Source organism: Ictidomys tridecemlineatus, chromosome 4, assembly GCF_052094955.1.
Source record: "Ictidomys tridecemlineatus isolate mIctTri1 chromosome 4, mIctTri1.hap1, whole genome shotgun sequence".
Lineage (NCBI taxonomy): Eukaryota > Metazoa > Chordata > Mammalia > Rodentia > Sciuridae > Ictidomys > Ictidomys tridecemlineatus.
The window spans coordinates 102,353,811-102,371,237 of record NC_135480.1 but is presented as its reverse complement, the minus strand read 5'-3'; the positions used below and the strand labels follow the sequence as shown (position 1 = coordinate 102,371,237).

Genomic DNA, 17,427 nt, shown 5'->3' with positions numbered 1-17,427 from the left:
ACCTTCCCATTTTCTAGATAGGCCCTGCATTCTCCAAGTTAACATTCAGTGCTCGACTATAGAAGCCCTGATCCCCTAACAATTGGATTTATTTAACAACTACTGCAGATGCACCAGGCATTTTCTCATTTAATCCTCATAATATCTTGAATGAGGTAGGTTTTTCAGCCCTTCTTTAGAGATAAAGAAATTGAAACATAGGAAAGTTAAGCAATATGCTCAAGGGGAACATCTAGTCAAAAGCTGGGCTTGAATCCCAAAGCCCCTGCTTTTACCCACTCTGCTAATTGGTCCTTTAAGAGCCTTATACCCGAATGGATGATCTCCGTTCATTTTCTAAACAGGCTTCTTATCCTCCCCACCTCTTTTTTTTTAAGTTGTCAATAGATAGATATTTATTTATTTGCAATGCGGAGAATCAAACCCAGTGCCTCACACATGCTAGGCAAGTGTTCCACCACTGAGCTGCAACCCCAGCCCATCCTTATCTCTTAATACCATTTCTCCCCATACCCTATCACATAACTTTCAATTCCCAGGAAAATTTTCTACCCTTTCTGAGGAATGTAGTCACCCATTCCCCATCTTCTGAGACCAACATTTCCATGTCTTCTATCAGTTTTCCACATTGTGGGATTTATACTCCATATCCTAGAACAGTGGTCCTCAGCCTTGACTGACAGTTGGCATCTTGTGGAAAATTTTCAAAAGTTGTCCAGATACCACTCCAGATGCAGTCATTCTGACTTCAAGGGTGGGACCCAGACATTAGTATTTTTAGAAGCTCCCCCAGTAATCCTGCTGAGCAGACAAAGCTGAGAGCCACTGACCTAGATGAACCTTCCATTCCTTGGGTTAGAACCCCTGAGCCCCTGAGGGCTTGGAATATAGCTCAGTTGGTAGAGTGCTTACCTTGCATGCACAAGACCCTGGATTCAATCCCCAGAACCACAACAAAACAAAACAAACAAACAAATAAACAAAAAACCTGCCATGTGCCTGTGCCCCACTAAAGAACCCTTTCTTCTCTGGAACAAATTTCCCCATTCTCTAGGATACCCTCTCCTCGTTTTGTGAACAGATCTTCCGCAACCTGAACTTCAGTCAAAATACATGCTTTGAGTGCTGGGGATGTGGCTCAAGTGGTAGCGCGCTCGCTGGCATGCGTGCGGCCCGGGTTCAATCCTCAGCACCACATACAAACAAAGATGTTGTGTCCACCGAAAACTAAAAAATAAACATTAAAAAGAATTAAAAAAAAAAGATAAGCTTTGAGGACTGGGTTTGTGGCTCAGCGGTAGAGCACTCGCCTAGTATGTGGCGAGGATCTGGGTTCCATCCTCAGCAACACATAAAAAAATAAATTAATAAAAAAGGTTAAAGAAAAAAAAGATATGCCTTGTAACCTTGGCAATATCTTTTACTAGTTTTATATACTTTTTTCCCATTTAAAAATAAATTTATTGGACACATAATACTTGTCATATTTATGGGGTAGACTGTGATATTTCAATACATGTATGCAATGTGTAATTATCAGAGTAACTGACATACCCATTACCTCACAAATTTATCATATTTGTGTTGGAAACAATCAAAATCCTCTCCACTAGCTTTTTTTTTTTTTATGGTGCTGAGGATTGAACTCAGGACCTTGTGCATGCAAGGCAAGCACTCTATTGACTGAGCTATATCCCCAGTCCTCTACTAGCTATTTTGAAATATACAATTAATTATTGTCAACCATAGCAACCCTCTGTGTTATATAATGTCCAAATGGACCCTCCCCAATTTTCTTTCCATTCTCTGAGATTGATCCTCCCTTTTCTCAAAGATAGTCACAACTCTTACACCAGAGCCCAGCATCCTTCCTGGGCATGTTCCCTGAACCCACACAAACAAGGATTGATGATAATTGGCTTAAGAGAAGCAAGGCAGAAGAAAATTCTTGTCTTAGCTTAGGGCCATGAGCTAATCTAACAGACTCAGGCTGCTCTGAGCAGGGATTTGTGGGAGAAGCAGTTAGTAAGGAGATTTAAAGGCTTGTGGGTAAAAAGAGGGTGACAAGGTCCTATAGGATCTGGAAAGGACTTCCACTTGGGACTTGTCAACTGGCCCAGCTCTGCTTCCACCACTCCCAAGTTTTTTATCCCTTGCCCCATTGTGAATTTCATTTGTAGACAGAAAGATTTTGAAGTATTTGTCAATGGGAAGGCCCTCTACTGGTCACTTTGGGATGTGCAACCCAGGTCTGCAAAGGAGGACTGGATAAAGGAGACTGACAGAGCCCTCTCCTTTTTTCAGGCCCATCTTAGGGTAAGGCAGCAAAGTCTACTCTCTCTATTGGTTCCTAGAGGCAGACAGTGAATCGGCGGCTGTGGAGGAGCAACTACTGATTGCCTTTCCTGATCTCTTGGGGACTAGGTGGGCTTTGCTGTTACCTTTTTTCAATCTTTATTAGCTAGGTGTAGTGATATGTACTATAGTCCTAGCTACTTGGAAGGCTGAGACAGGAGGACACTTGAGCCCAGGAGTTCAAGGTCATCCTGGGCAACCTAGTGAGATTCCTTCTCAAAACAAACAAACAAAAAAAAAAACCTTAATTGCAGCTGGGCATGGTGACACATGCCTGTAATCCCAGTAACTCCAGGGGCTGAGTCAGAAGGATTGCGAGTTTGAGGCCAGCCTCAGCAATTTAACAAGATCCTGTCTCAAAATAAAAAATAAAAAGGATTAGGGATGTGGTTCAATGGTAAAGAATGCCTAGGTCCAATCCCCAGTACCAAAAAATAAAAATAAAAATTTAAATAAAAGAACCTGAACTCCCTCCACACTCTTTGGCTTTTTTTTTTTTTTTTTGTGGAACCAGCCTTAAATCAAGCGTTTTCCCACCCAGCTTTGCTCTATGGCCTATTGCCCTTCCCCTAACACAGGGCACTGCTAGTAGGTGTTCAAAATGCCTTATTTCCCTTGGTCTCTTCTACTCCAGTGACCCCTGTCTCACTTAGCAGCTTACCTCCCTGTGGTCATCCTTTGGACCCTAAATAGCTCCATTTTAAAATGTCTGATTTCTGACCATGAACTTTCCTTTCTACCTGCTAAGCTTTAGAAGCCTTTTGAAACTTCCCATGCTTTGGTTCTAACTACTACCTTTCAGTCTCCCAGACACTCCCTGTCCAGTTTGGACTTCATGATCCCTCTCCAGCTACTCTAATTGCCCAGTTCCTTGGCACCATGTAATAATCCATACCCTGTCCACTGCTATAGATCTACCTTGTAGTGTATCTTCTATTTTGTTTCAAAGATGCTAGTACCTGCTGCCAAGAAGTCATATGGTTGTTTTGAGGTTGCCACTGCCTCATCTTGTTTTTCAGTCTTAGCTGGGTCTTTGGGTGGTTTTACTTCTATATCTTTCTTTCTCTCTCTTTTTTCTTTTTCTTTTTTTTTTTTTTTTGGGTACTAGGAATTGAACCCCAGGGCTTCATACATGCTAGGCAAGTGCTCTAGTACTGAGCTATCCCCCTAGCCCTTTCAAAATTTTTGAGATATGGTCTTGCTAAGTTGCCCAAGCTTACCTCAAACTTGTGATCCTGCCTCAGCTTCCTGAGTAGCTAGCTGGGATTAGAGGTGTGTGCTACTATGCCCCGCCTACTTCTATACTTTTTTGTTTCTTTGGTGCTAGTGAACCTAGGAGCATTCTACCACTGAGGTACAACCCTGGCCCTTTTTCTATTTTATATTTTGAGACAGAGTCTAAGTTGCCCACGCTGATCTCAATCTTGTGGTCCTGCTGCTCAGCCTCCCAAATTGCTGGTATTACAGGTGTGCGCCACCATACCCAGCACTCATCTTTTAATAGCATTTCTGAAAGTTGACATTTCTTATAATCTTCTTAATCCAACACATTACCCCTTGATAACTTTAATTTATCAAGAAAAGAAGACCACCAAGCTTGACATTCCACTCATACCTCCTACAAACTAAATCTATGCCCACTTTCATTCTTCCCTTCTTCTTTCTCAAGGGAGAATCTTCAGTCCTTTCCAAGTATTATCTTTTTCCTCTCTGTTTCTTTCCCACTCAAAATCTAGCATCTTACTCTATCAAATATTCCTTTTCTTGTATTTTCTAAATCTCGCTGGCTTTTTCTCCTCGACCCTCAAATGTACTCCAGTCCCTTCCCCTTGAGAACTTAACCCTAAGCTCCATAGGGACAGAGATATTCCCATTCCTTTCCAAGTTTTATTTACTTACTTGCCCTCCACATTTCTTTTCTAACCAAGAAATCCAAGCTATTTAGCATAATATGGAGTTTTCACAATCTCCCCTACCTTTCCATCTCAGCCTTAACTCCTGCTACTGTACAGGGAATGGGTATGTTCCTCATTCACTTCCCAATCTTGAGCAAAATTCATTCATCCATTTAACATTGAGTGTCCATATTCACTGTCATAATCTCACAGTTTGGAATAACTTATTCCTTATTAACTATTCCTCTCTTCTCACCTTGGAGAATCACTTCTCTTTCATATGTACTTAGCACTTCAGTGCCCTTCTCTGATTGTGGACTTGCCCCAAGTAGGATGAAACAGGCACCAGCTTCCAACTCCTAAGCTCCCTGCCTGACACTCTTTAAGAAAGTATAAGACAGGGTGTCTACTTAAATCTTCAGATATTATATAATTCATGGCTTAATGTTTTGTTTGAATTATACAGATGAAACGTGGGTCACCACAATCTTTTCAGGACTGTCTATTTTAAAGTCTTAATTTGGTCTTGGTCAGGAGGAAGTCTCTTTCTGGGTAAAGCCTTTCCTCTTCCCTAATCTTTTGCCCAGGCAATACCCAGTGCCTCACGAATGCTGGGCAAGTGCTCTACCACTGAGCCACAGCCCCCCAGAAATCTTTTTTGGGCGGCTTACTATTCATCCAAGACCTCTTGAGAGTATTTCCTTGACCTCTCCAGACGGTAGAGACCACAAAAATGGAACAGAGTGCTGAGGAGTGACTGAACATGGATACGAAATCATTATTTTGTAAGGTTTCAACCTCTTCGAGAATCTAATGAAAAACATCTTTTCCCCAGGAAGATGCATCAAGGCACAACTGTCTTTTCTTATTTTAAGGTATTTGGGATTGAACCCAGAGGCACTTAACCATTGAGTCACATCCCCAGCCCTTTTTTCAGGAGGAGGAAAGAGTATGAGGGACTGAACTCAGGGGCACTCTACCACTGAGCTATATCCCCAGCCCAATTATGTCTGAGTTGCTTTGCACCTTTATTTTGCTGAGGCTGGCTTTGAATTTGTGATTCTCCTGAGCTGCTGGGATTACAGGAATGCTTCACTGAGCCTGGCTCCCAGCCCTTTTAATTTTCTTTTCTTTTTTTTTTTTTGAGATGGAGGTCTCACTAAGTTGCTCAGGGCCTTGCTTAGCTGCTGAGGTTAGCCTCAAACTTGTGATCTTCCTGCCTCAGCCTCCGAGTTGCTGGGATTACAGATGTGTACCACCATGCCCAGCCAGATGCACAATTTTCTAATTTGGTTCCTGGACCCCTTGAGTACTTGGCATTCATTCCCTGGGAGGCATCCTAATCCACCCTCTTCCTAGCTTCCTTAGCAGTCCCATAGGTGAAGAACCCTATCCAAGAGGAATAGGGGTTCCAATTAGGACTAAGAGTACAGCCCTGGTCAGTAGTTCTACCTTCCTGGGTGAGCCCCATTCTTATCCATTTGACAGATCTACATTCATGGTCAAGTGTCTGGGGCCTCCACTGGAGCTGACAGGTGCTCTAGAAAGAAATGGACAAATTCCACCAAAGGAGAACAACAGATGACTGTTAAAGAAACCACGAGTCACTAAAAGGGAAAAAGGCGCAATTACTCAGTTCCTCTTTGGCAGCTTATCTCCTCATTACCTAATGAAGAAGAAATGAGTAACAGCCCAAGTGTTTCTTTTATTATCAAAAGCAAGTGTCACATACTCAGTGCCTCCAATCCTGTCCCTGAGGATAACCATGAATGTCCCTGGGGTGTAGGAGGAACTCTTTTAAGAGGAAAATGGCTGCCTGGATCTCAATGTCTTAGCTGATGGTGAGGAAAGGGTCCGTGCAAGACCACTCACTCACCATCCCTGTGCCTAAGGACTCCTAAATATGGGAATGGATGTGAGCTAAGGATTTTAATCAAGGTCCAGCATGTTGAGGGGCTCATGGTTAAGCCCGATTACAGTTGCTGTAAGAACACACCCATCCAGGATCCCCTCAAAGAATCCAAACTCCTCAGGATACCCTATAAAATTCAGTGTGGCAAAAAAAATGAAGTCCTTAGTCTGCAAAATGATGTAAGCCTGGGCCAGATGGGACCACACTGCTCTCAGCACCACTCCTAAAGGCATCCACTGGCAAGGGCTACCCACTAGGGGCACTGCCACCTGTCTGGCTCAAACCCTAAGGCCCAGGGTAGGAATGGGTAGGCTCTGAAGCATTCAGACCATCTGGACCTCCGGTTCCTCAGCTATTCCTTGGAGCTTTTCCATGATGCCCACTGAGGATGGTTCAGGAGTTGGGGGGGGCTCTTCTGGGGCTTCTGACAGCACATAGTAGACAATCTCTCGCTGGCCCTGGGCATTGGTCTGATTCACCACATGGATGACAGGGCTGGGGGTGTCCTGAGAGGCTGAGAGGGCTGTCCCCTCGCTGCCCCCACCCTGGTCTTCCACTTCTTCCTTAAGTCCTGGCTCCCCCAGCACTGTTTCAAGAATGATGCCCTGCAGACTGCTCTCATTCAGTGATGCTCCCAGGCCTGATCCCTCTTGGGGCTGCCTCAGTAGTTGCTGTGTCAGTTCTACACTTTCATAGCGAACCAGCTGCAGCCGCATGTAGCCATCTTCATGTTCCTTGTACCTGATGAAAGAGAAGCAGCAAAGACAGGCAAGATGCAAATGGCCTGGATATTGGCAAGTTAAGAGACAGACATGAGGGATGGAAGTCCTAGGATTGAAAGTGATAGGACAAAAGGTCAAAAATTGGACTATGTAAAAGTAAAAACAAAAGGGAAGAATTGTTACCCCAAATTAAAAATTTTATATAGAAACTGAATCTGAGAGATAGAGAGAGACACCTATGTGAAAGGGCAGGAGCATCAAAGGGTTTATGAGAAGACCATGGATCTAAGGGTCAAGATCCTTAGGTTCTAACACTAGTTCTGGTCACAGGACTTCATGTACCATTTGCTGGGTTTGGCACTGTGCCTTATATTAAAAAAAAAAAAAAAAAAAAAAAATCAGAAAAACAATCTTTGCTCCACCTCTATTCTCAGGATCTAGCCTAACATCTAGTCTAGATGGTACACATCAACAAACCAACAAATTCAAGGTTTTTAACTTGTTGGAAAATGTATGAAGAGCTGGGGAGACAGCTCAGTTGGCAGAGTGCTTGCCTTGCATGCACAAGGCCCTGGGTTCAATCCCTAGCACCATCAAAATATAAATAAAATAAAAAAAGAAAATATATGAAAAAAATGTGAATGTGGGGTGGGAGTTAAAAGACATACCGAAAACGGGGGTGTCCTGAGGGCCACTTGAACTGGTGCTTCTTTCGAAGGTGCACGGTGAGGTTGTTGCCACGAGTAAAGCATTTGTCACACACATGACATTTGTATCTTGGCTCTGAGTCTCCCTGATGGGGAGGGGAGGGAGAAATGAGGCTAGTTCTTCACCCCAGGTTCCCGCACACTGCTCCTAACCCTTTCCCACCACCAGCCCCACTCACTTCATGCACTTTGCGGTAATGGGACTTGATAGAGCAGAGGGACCGGGCACTGAAGCTGCAGTTCTCAAAATCACACCTGTAGGCTGGCTCCTTGCTGTGGGTGTCCAGGTGCTTTCGCAGGTCAATCAGATTCTTACAGCTGCCAGGAGAGGTCAGAAGGGGTTGAAGGGTGTGGGAGACCATGGAAAATGAGCTCTTTTTTTTCTGGCCCCTAGTTCCTCTTACCTGTAGTCACAACAATCACATTTAAAAGGCCGGTTCTCACTGTGGCGAAAGCGCATGTGATTGCGGAGAGAGGAAGGCAGTGGGCAGGTCATGTCACACAGAGGGCACTTATAGTGATTCACTGAGAGAAACAGAGAGGAGGCTGAGATTTGAGGACTCTAGAAACTTGTAGAGCAGGCAGGGAGATTGGGGCAGCAAGCCACTCACCATGGTTGCGCATGTGGTCCCTCAATAGCCGCTCTGTGGCAAACCTCTTGGAACAGTGAGAACACTGGAAGCGCTGCTCTGGGTGGGGTGAGCAGAAGAGAGGGGGACTATGCAGAGCAGTAGAGAGGCATGAAGAGGTGAGGGGAACCATCCCAGCAGAAAGGAACCACCCAAGGAACAAAAGGGAGCTTAGGGAGCTATGGATGGGACTTGGAGTCGAGAACCTGAGTTGGAAGTCCGGTTTTACCACTTACTAGCTGTGTGATCTCAGGTAACTGATTTAACCTCTCTGAGCCTCAGTTTCCTCATCTGCAAAAAGGGGGATAAGAAGCCTACCTCATGGGGCTGTTGTGAGGACTCTTTAGATAACTGTATAACAATGTCTGATCATAGACTATGGGAAGTACCTGAACCCAAAATAGGGAGGTAGCCAAGGTGCAGATTTCTTCAGTGGCTACCTCCCCTGGGAAAATGCCCTCAACCCCTCTCCAAGCAGAACAGCCTGCAACCACCCTCTACTCTCTGGCTGCTTACGATCCAATGAGGTCTGGCGACGGATGTGATCTAAGAACTTGGTATTGTTGGCAAACATGCCCCCGCAGGTGGGGCAGGCCACCACCTTCTCCTGGGTGTGGCTACGGAGGTGTTCTCGGAGCTTACAGCGGTCCTTGAAGGTACAGGTACAGCCTAGGAAGGAAGGCCTAGTCAGGCTAGCCACCCCTCCCCTTGAGGCTTGTCTGCAGGACTGGTCCTACCCTTGGCTCCCCTAGCACCTCAGCACCCCCAAGTTTCTGGCAGAGGCCAGAGCAAAGAGGTGGCCCTACCTTTCCAGCCACACAGCACCACATGGTTGTCCTTGCCGACTGCTTGGTTTTCACAGCACAGGCTGTGTGCTTCCACATGCCGATAGAACCACTCGGGATTGTCGAAGGAGCTCTGTGCCAGGGCAACTTGGGGTGAGGACGGAGGGTGGGTGGAGGGACTCTTACCCCTATGTGTCCAAAGGGGGACTTCTCAGATCTCTCCCAAATTAACTTGGTAGGGATGGGAAACTGAGGAAAGGCACTACAGAGAATTAGAGAAATACTAGCAGAAGTACAAAGCACCCTGGAAAGAGTCAAGGCAAGGTATCTTGAGTTAAGATCCCCAGCTTCCTCTCCCCCCTATTTCTGGTACTGCCAGCTGACCTCACAATGTTCCCATAGACACAGGAAGTGGTCAGGGATGTCAGGAATGACGTTCCGGCTCTGGAAGTCCAGGATGCAGGGGCTGAGGTCAGCCTGGTTTTGCAAGGCCTGCAGTCCCCACTGTTTCAGCTTGGTGTGGTAGCAGTGGAAGTAGACATGGCGGATGAGGTCAGCAGAACTGTCCAGAGAGCAAAAGCCACATTCCTGCCACAGGCAGGAGAATTCTTCCTCTGCAGAAAGGGGTTTAGAAGGAAGAGTCTGATACTTTCCAAGGCTCAGCTTGCCTTCCACCTGAGGCACTTAGTAGTACTCTGATCAAGTTATCATGAGTTCATTCAACAAATACTGGTAATTAATGACCACCATTTATGTTTCAGGCACTGGGAATATAATGAGTAAAAGAGTGCTAGTCCTGGGCTGGGGATGTGGCTGAAGCAGTAAAGCGCTCGCCTGGCATGTGCAGGGTGCTGGGTTCGATTCTCAGCACCACATAAAAATAAAATAAAGATGTTGTATCCACCAAAAACTGAAAAATAAATATTAAAAAATTCTCTTTCTCTTAAAAAAAAAAAAAAGAGTGCTAGTCCTTGCCCTCTCATAGCTTTCAGTCAGGGAATAAGAACACTGATCAAATAATCACAACTAAATATTAAACTGTGACTAGTGATAAGTGCTATGGGAGGGACAAGGTACTATAAAAGTATTAAACAGGAGTAATTTTATGTGTACAGAGGTGTCTTGGGAATTGTCCCCGTGCTGAGAACTAAAGGACGAATATTTGAGGGCTGGGGATGTGGCTCAAGCGGTAGCGTGCTCGCCTGGCATGCGTGCAGCCCGGTGCAGTTGGATCCTCAGCACCACATACAAACAAAGATGTTGTGTCCACCGAAAACTAAAAAATAAATATTAAAATTCTTTCTCTCCTCCCTCTCTCTCTCTCTCTTTAAAAAATAAAATAAAATAAAGGACGAATATTTATAAACAGGTGAAGAAAACATGTGATCTAGATAGAGGTAACGGTGTGTGTAAGGCCTATGCCAGAAAATCGGAGACCACAAGTACAGATGGCATGCATGGCATTTGCCCAGTTTCTTCAGTTCCTGAGAAAGATGTGGCCTTTCAACCTTGAAAACCTTCAGTCCTCCTTTCTCTCCTGTTCTGCTGAAGATCTGCCTTGCTTAGGAAGGCCCCATCAACTCTTCCAACCCACTTCCCATCTCTTTTGTATCTCTAAGCATCATTATTTTCAAAGCTTTTTAGGAATTTGCTTGTTTTGGAAAGTAGGTACTTCAGAAAATATAACCATTCCCTAATTTCTCTTTTGTATAAATATTATTTGACTTTATTATAGCTCATAGTCTCCTGATGGAGAACAGATTTTGAGGTGGGAAGACAGCATTTTCTGTTTTGGTACTGGGGATTGAACCCTGGGGGACTCAACCCCTGATTCACTTCCCCAGCACTATTTTATATTTTATTAAGAGATAGGGTCTTGCTAAGTTGCTTAGGTCCTTACTAGGTTGCTGAAGCTGGCTTTGAACTCGCAAGTCTCCTGCCTCAGTCTCTCAAGCCACTGGGATTACAGGCTTACAGGGCACTGAGACTATGCCCAGGTGTTTCCACATTTCTGTAGGAAAGTCTTTCAAACTGTGCTGTGACCCATTAGGGGGTGAAGTCAATAACATGGACTGCAGACCACATTTTTTTTTTAAATAAAAGAGAAACATTTCAGAGATCATTTAATAAGTATTTTGTATCAAGAATTTCAAAATTTTTGTGTACAAGGTTGCCAAATAAAATATATACCTAACTGATGGTTGTAGTTTTCAAAAAGTGTGTATGTATTGCAAGGAGACCCTGCCACAGATTGCACAATGCAATCTTTTTAAAAAATATAAAAGCAGCCAGGTGCAGTGGCACACAACTATAACCCCAGTGACTCTAGAGGCTGAGGTAGGAAGATTGCAAGTTCAAGCCCAGCCTGAGCAACTTAATGAGACCCTGTCTCAAAAGAAAAAATAAAAAAGGCTGGGGATATAGCCCAGTGGTAGAGAACCTATGGGTTCAATCCCTAGTACTACACAATCAATCAATATATAAAAGTGCATTTATCTGTATTTAATATATGTATACACAGGCAGAGGGAGGTCAAAAAAGAATGCTCAATAGAAGTACTGTCAGTAACTAACTGCCTCTTGGGGCTGAGATTGTGGCTCAGTGGTAGAATATTTGCCTAGCATGCAAGATACCCTGGGTTCAATACCCAGCAGAAACATGCACACATAAAAAAAGGTAATTTTCTCATGATGGCAGGATGACAAGAGTTATTCCCTATATTTTCGTTGACTGTATTTTTTTAAAAAAAAATAAATGAAGTTACAATGCTTTTATAAACAAAAAAGTACAATTAGGGAAATAAACCAGCATTTTCCCAGGCTGCCTCTCCCTCTAGGAAAAGCAAAGTCAGATTTTCCACCTGTCCTTAAGCTCCTTCCCCTTTATGTTCCTTACCAAGGGGGTCATCCTCTTCCTCCTCTCCCTCCTCCTCTCCAGGGCCATGCAGATGCTGCTGCAGGTGCTGGGTGACGTGCTCACAGAACTCCTCCATGGCTGAGCACACAAAGGAGCAGGACCCCCACTCACACTGGAGCCCCAGGTTTTCTTTCCGGGGAACTTTCCCAGGAGGCGACATGACCTTCACCCTAGAGAACAGGAAGAAATCCACAGTTGCAAAGATTCCACCCAACAGGCTGCTGGGGACACACATCTGGGCAGGCAGCCTGCTGAGAATCAATGAGGGTTTTTGCCAGTGACCTGTAGAAAACTGTGCTTTTTTCAATAAGGATGGAGTAGCAGTTTCTCCAACCCCAGGAAACTGCCTGGTGTTCATGGGAAGGGAAAAAAAACTAACACTGTTGAGCATGTGTCAGGTACTGAGCTAAACACTCTAGCAGACATTTTCTCATAAAGCTTCAGAGCAACCAGCCAAGAAACAATTATTCCAATGGGTAGAAGAACAATGCTTAGGTTCAAAGAGGTACTCTGGAGAAGCACCAGAGTTCAAATCCAGACCCCACTGTATACTAACTACTAGCTATGTGACTTTGGCCAGAATGGGGATGACAGATCTTTTTGTTCTGAATTTCTTACTTACTACATACCAGGTACCATGTTAAACATTTTGTTTGCACTATGACATTTAATTGGCAACAGTACCCTGTGAGGTAAGCACTGTTTTTAACCTTATTTGTAGATAAGGACCCGAGAGCAGGAGAGATTAACTGATTTGCCCACCACATAATACTAGTGTGTTAGGGTCAGGTCAGGGTGACTCCAAAGTTCATATTTTTTCTATTTAATATAGCCTTCAGATGAACCCAGAAGTACCCTATTTCTTATTGCATCATATTATAAGTCCCTCAACCAGTCTTTTAAAGTGTCATATAATCTTTGCCCAACCCAATGGTCGACTCCACCACTCTTAACACCTGCCATTTATACTGCATCCTTAGTGTCCAGTCCCCAGAGGACTGGAGGTGTGGCTTATTGATAGAGTGATTGCCTAGCATGTGTGAGGCCCTGGGATTGACTGGGTTTGATTCCAAGTACCAGGGGGAAAAAAGAAAGAAGAAAAAAAAAAAAAAGGAAACCAAAAATACAGTGCTGGGTGTGCTTAGACATATAATAAATATGTGTATCAGAAAAATAAAAACAAAGTTGGTGCATGCCTATGATCCTAGTTACAAGGGAAGACAGGAGGATCACAAGTTCAAGGCCAGCCTGGGCAATTTAGTGAGACTCTGTCTCAAAATGAAAATAAAAAGATGGGCACAATCAGGCTCAGTGGCGCATGCCACTGGTATGTCAGTTTTCCCAGTGGCTCAGGAGGCTGAGGCAGGAGGATCATAAGTTCAAAGCCATCCTTGCCAAAATTCAATGATATCCTAAGCAACTTAGCAAGACCCCTTTTCAAAGTAAAAAATAAAAACAGCAGGGGATCTGATTCAGTAGTTAAGGAGTCCTGGGTTCAATCCCTGGTACCAAAAATAATAATAATAAAAATAAATAAATAAAAATAAAAAGGTCTGGGGCTGTAGTTCAGTGGTAGAGAGGATGCTAAAATGCCTTGATCTTGTAGCCTGAAGGTCACCTTCTTGTTGGAAACTTCTGATTTTTTTTTTAAATACTTTTTTTTTAGTTGTAGATGGGCACAATATCTTTATTTTATTTATTTATTTATGTTTATGTGGTGCTACAAATCAAAGTGTCTTATACCTGCTGGGCAAGTGCTCTAACACTGACCCACAACCCCACCCCTCTCACTGATTCTTGTTGCTCTCAAGGATAGACCTGGAAGAGAATAGAACATTGCTCCCCATGGCCTGTCTGAGAGAGATGGAAACTTTGGACATACTTAGTCTTTTTTCATCCTCAGAGAAGAATCTGGTCACCCTTGACACGAGTGAACACAGCATTGTTGGATTGCTCAGAGACTAACAATGAAGCCCTATTAGGAGAAAATGTTGACTACTTTTATAATGTTGAGGTAAGAAAAATAGGGAAAGCTTTCTGAAACCAGAAAATAAAATCCCTAACTTTCCAACTCTCCTACCACTCTACCCACACTGGCCTAACTACCTCAACAGCCCAGGAAAGGAACACATATTGAGGGCCTATGGCGTGTGAGCTCTGTGAACTCTCTCCACACTTCACTTCATTTGATGTAGAAAAGCTTCAATTCCAATCCAAAGATCATGCTCCTTCCCATATACCATACTGCTTCTCTGGCTTCCTCACCCATCCATTCCTCCTCTCTTCCTCTCTGATTCAATCGTCCCTGAATTTAATACACTCTCCTAAAACTCTCTGCCTAAGCAACTTTTATTCAACCTTCAGAACCAAATGTCCCTTCCTTGGTGACCTCTTTCCCATTCCATCCATGTATATGCGAAACATTCCATTTCTTCTGCCCACAGTACTCTGTACACACTCTCATTGCAGCACTTATTTCAAAGCAATGGAACATCTGCCTCCACTACAGTTAACAGTTGTTCAGAAAAGGGACTATCATTTATTCCCAGATAGGCACAGAGCTTTCCACACCCTAGATGCTCAATAAATACTGGGCTATGATCACATTTCAGGAAGCCTTCCTAAATGACCTCATCCTTCAGCAATTATTATTACCTCTTTGTTCTATGGCTGGAAGGGTTAACACCATGAAACTTCAACCCTATTTTTAGGCTGCGCATGGTCACTCATGGTCCTTTTAAGTATTCTATTTCTGCTTACCAAACTGGGCAATAAGCTGCTTCCAAGCAGCCTATATATGTACACTATGCTAAGCATAGTTCTGAGCACAAATATTCTAACCACCTACCTGGTTTACACTGGTGAAAAAGACCTAGGAGGCAGGCTAACTAGAGATCTAGAACAATCTGAAACTTAAGCAAAGCTCCTCAATTCCTTTCACTGTCCCCCTGCCTCTAATTTTTCTGTGTTTCTATTTCTACCCTAGGGAAATGTAGGACAGAATCTGCAGGCAAGGAATTCAAATGAAACAACTAATATACAAGCATAAAAACTTATTAAGCTGAGAGTGGTACATATCAGTAATCCCAGATACTAGAGAGAATGAGGCAGGAGGATCTTATGTTTGCCAGTCTAGACAACTTAGCAAGCCCTATCTTAAAGTAAAAAGGACTGAGAATGTAGGTCAGGCCCTGGGTTCACTCTCTAGTACTACAAAAACAATGACAAACCCTCATTAATACAATCTTATTGAAGTAGGTACTATTATTACTGCACTATTTGCACTATTTTTTTTTTTGTTATTGTCTTTTTTTTTTTTCTTTTGGTACTATGGATTGAAACCAGGGGCACTTAATCACTGAGCCACATCTCTAGCCCTTTTCTATTTTGGGATAGGGTCTCCCTAAGTTGCTTAGGCTGGCTTTGAACTTGCAATTCTCTTGCCTGAGTCCCCAAGTGGCTGGGATTACAAGTGTACACCACCACACCGGACTTATTCCCTATTTTATTTTACTACATTGGGGATCAAACCAAGGTCTCGCACATGGTAAGCAAATGTTCTACCACTGAGACACATGTCCAGCTTCTTTTTTTTTTTTTTTTGAGAGAGAGAGAGAGAATTTTTTAATATTTATTTTTTAGTTTTTTTTGGCAGACACAACATGTTTGTATGTGGTGCTGAGGATCTAACCCTGGCCCCTCGCATGCCAGGCTACCGGGATACTGTTACCGTTTGAGCCACATTCCCAGCCCCCATGTCCAGCTTCTTATTACCCCATTTTAAAGATAAGGAAATAGGCTCAGAAAGACTAATTACCCCAAGGTCACAAAACTAGGGCATGATGGTACAACTTAAAGCTAAGGGTTTGATTCCATGTTCCTCCTACATCTGTCTGTTTTAACCCTCCTATCCTATTCCCTCTCCACACAAACATACTTATATACACGATACCCAAAACATATTTAATTAAGTAGTTATTTTGTCAGTTTTCTCCAGTTAAACTTAGGCTCCTAGAAAGCCAAGCCTGTGCCCTATTCAGTTCTACCCTTAGGGCATGCACATACCTACTAAAAGCTCTTGCAGTGTTTTGCAGAACTGGGAACCAAACTCGTCCTTAAGCATGCTAGGCAACCACTTTACTACATCCCAAACTCTTCTGCCATGATTAAGGAAGCTTATAAATTACTATTTTATTTTGAACAAATCATTTAGCTTTTCTGAACCTATTTCCTTAAATGTAAAACAAGATACTAATATTACAGCCATGGGTTTTGGATTCAACAGATCTGGTTATAAAGCTCATTTACTAACTACATGATCTTAGGCAAGTTACTTTAGCCTCAGTTTTCTGTACAGCACGGGGCTAATTATACGCATCTCACTGAATTCCAAAACTAGACTATGGATCTTAAAACGTTTAGCCTAACACACCGCGATAACTTAATATGTGTTAGCTATTAGTATGTTCGTTTCTGAACGTGAGACGTTCTAAGCACAAATTATGGTAAAAGGCCAATAAAGGCAATCCAAAGGATTCCTGACACTTCAGCAAATCTTTGAAGAGGACATATGTTGTATACCAAGACATTGAATGAATGATATCAAGAAAAAGAAGGGCCCCGGTCCTAAACTCCGAAAGGTTCACAATTTGGCTGAAGAGATCGAAGACAGCGACCAAAACAAAGCACCCGAGGCGGGTGATCAAGACAGAAATCCCCGTAAGCAGACAAAACAGGAAAGGCTCGCCTAAGCGGTGAGGCCCGGGCCAAGCCTTGAAGGACGGGCAGAATTCGAAGAGATCTTTCCGGAGGGCAAAACATATCACCCGCGGCCTTACGGGCTTCTGGGAATCCTTCCCCCTAAACGGTGGCGGTGACCGAGTCTTGGCGGCAGCAAAGCCCCCCAGACTAGAAAGCAGGGAGGTTCGAGTGGGGGTGAGGGGTCCAGGTCAGAGCAGAACAGCGTGGCCAAGATGCAAGAGGAAGCCTCAGCTAGGAGGCTCAGGAAGAGCCTAGCCTTAAATTGCCCCAGTAGAGCGCACCGAGCCACCAACCCCCCGGAACACCGAGCCAAAACTTACCCAGCGTCGACTCCCGAGCTCTCCAGTTCTCCACCTCACACCATCTACCGGGAGGGCTTTGAGCGACGGCCAGCGCCAGCCAATCACCGATCTCGGACAGACTGGCAACCAATGGTCGCTGCCTCGACGGAACCCGTGCTCACCAAAACACGGAAGGGGCGGAAACGGTGGGTGGTGCTCGCCGTCGCGGCGGGAGTGAGGAGCAACCGGATGCGGGTAAGAATAGCGTGGGTCAGAGCCCGGGCTCCAGGCGGTGAGCGAGCGGGGAGTCTAGGGGCCTGAATTTCCCCTATTGCGCATACTCGGCGCGCGGCACCAATGGGCATGCGCAGTGCTCGAGCTTGGTGTCCTGCGGGGTCTGGTTGCTCTTTGACTCCTTGCTTTAGTTAGCTGGCTGCGTGGGCAACTTCCAGGAGGTGTGGTAG

General features: G+C 44.2%; 1 protein-coding gene across 4 annotated transcripts; it reads right to left on the bottom strand.

The window, feature by feature from the left end:
- Positions 1–5,935: 5,935 nt before the first annotated feature.
- On the bottom strand, positions 5,936–17,155 carry Hinfp (histone H4 transcription factor). 4 transcript variants are annotated; one of them, XM_005328360.5, is made up of 10 exons: positions 17,003–17,155; positions 11,901–12,091; positions 9,390–9,619; positions 9,027–9,138; positions 8,737–8,889; positions 8,203–8,280; positions 7,996–8,116; positions 7,771–7,909; positions 7,553–7,677; positions 5,936–6,903 (listed from the first exon to the last, which is right to left on the bottom strand). In XM_005328360.5, the coding sequence occupies exons 2-10, from the start codon at positions 12,079–12,081 to the stop codon at positions 6,486–6,488; spliced, it is 1,557 nt and encodes a 518-aa protein (XP_005328417.2). In that variant the 5' UTR covers positions 12,082–12,091; positions 17,003–17,155; the 3' UTR covers positions 5,936–6,485. The 4 variants fall into 4 exon arrangements, with proteins under 4 accessions (XP_005328417.2, XP_040141281.2, XP_077903272.1 ...); XM_040285347.2 differs by lacking the exon at positions 8,737–8,889; XM_078047146.1 differs by lacking the exons at positions 9,027–9,138; positions 9,390–9,619; positions 11,901–12,091; positions 17,003–17,155 and adding an exon at positions 8,457–8,511 and having other exon boundaries at positions 8,737–8,979.
- Positions 17,156–17,427: the final 272 nt, after the last annotated feature.

Coding starts and splice junctions, on each gene's coding strand:
- Hinfp (XM_005328360.5), bottom strand. CDS start 12,081: ATGTCGCCTCCTGGGAAAGTTCCCCGGAAAGAAAACCTGGGGCTCCAG. Junction 9,620..11,900: donor GGAAGAGGATGACCCCCTTG/GTAAGGAACATA, acceptor CCCTTTCTGCAG/AGGAAGAATTCTCCTGCCTG. Junction 8,281..8,736: donor TCGCCAGACCTCATTGGATC/GTAAGCAGCCAG, acceptor CACCCCACCCAG/AGCAGCGCTTCCAGTGTTCT.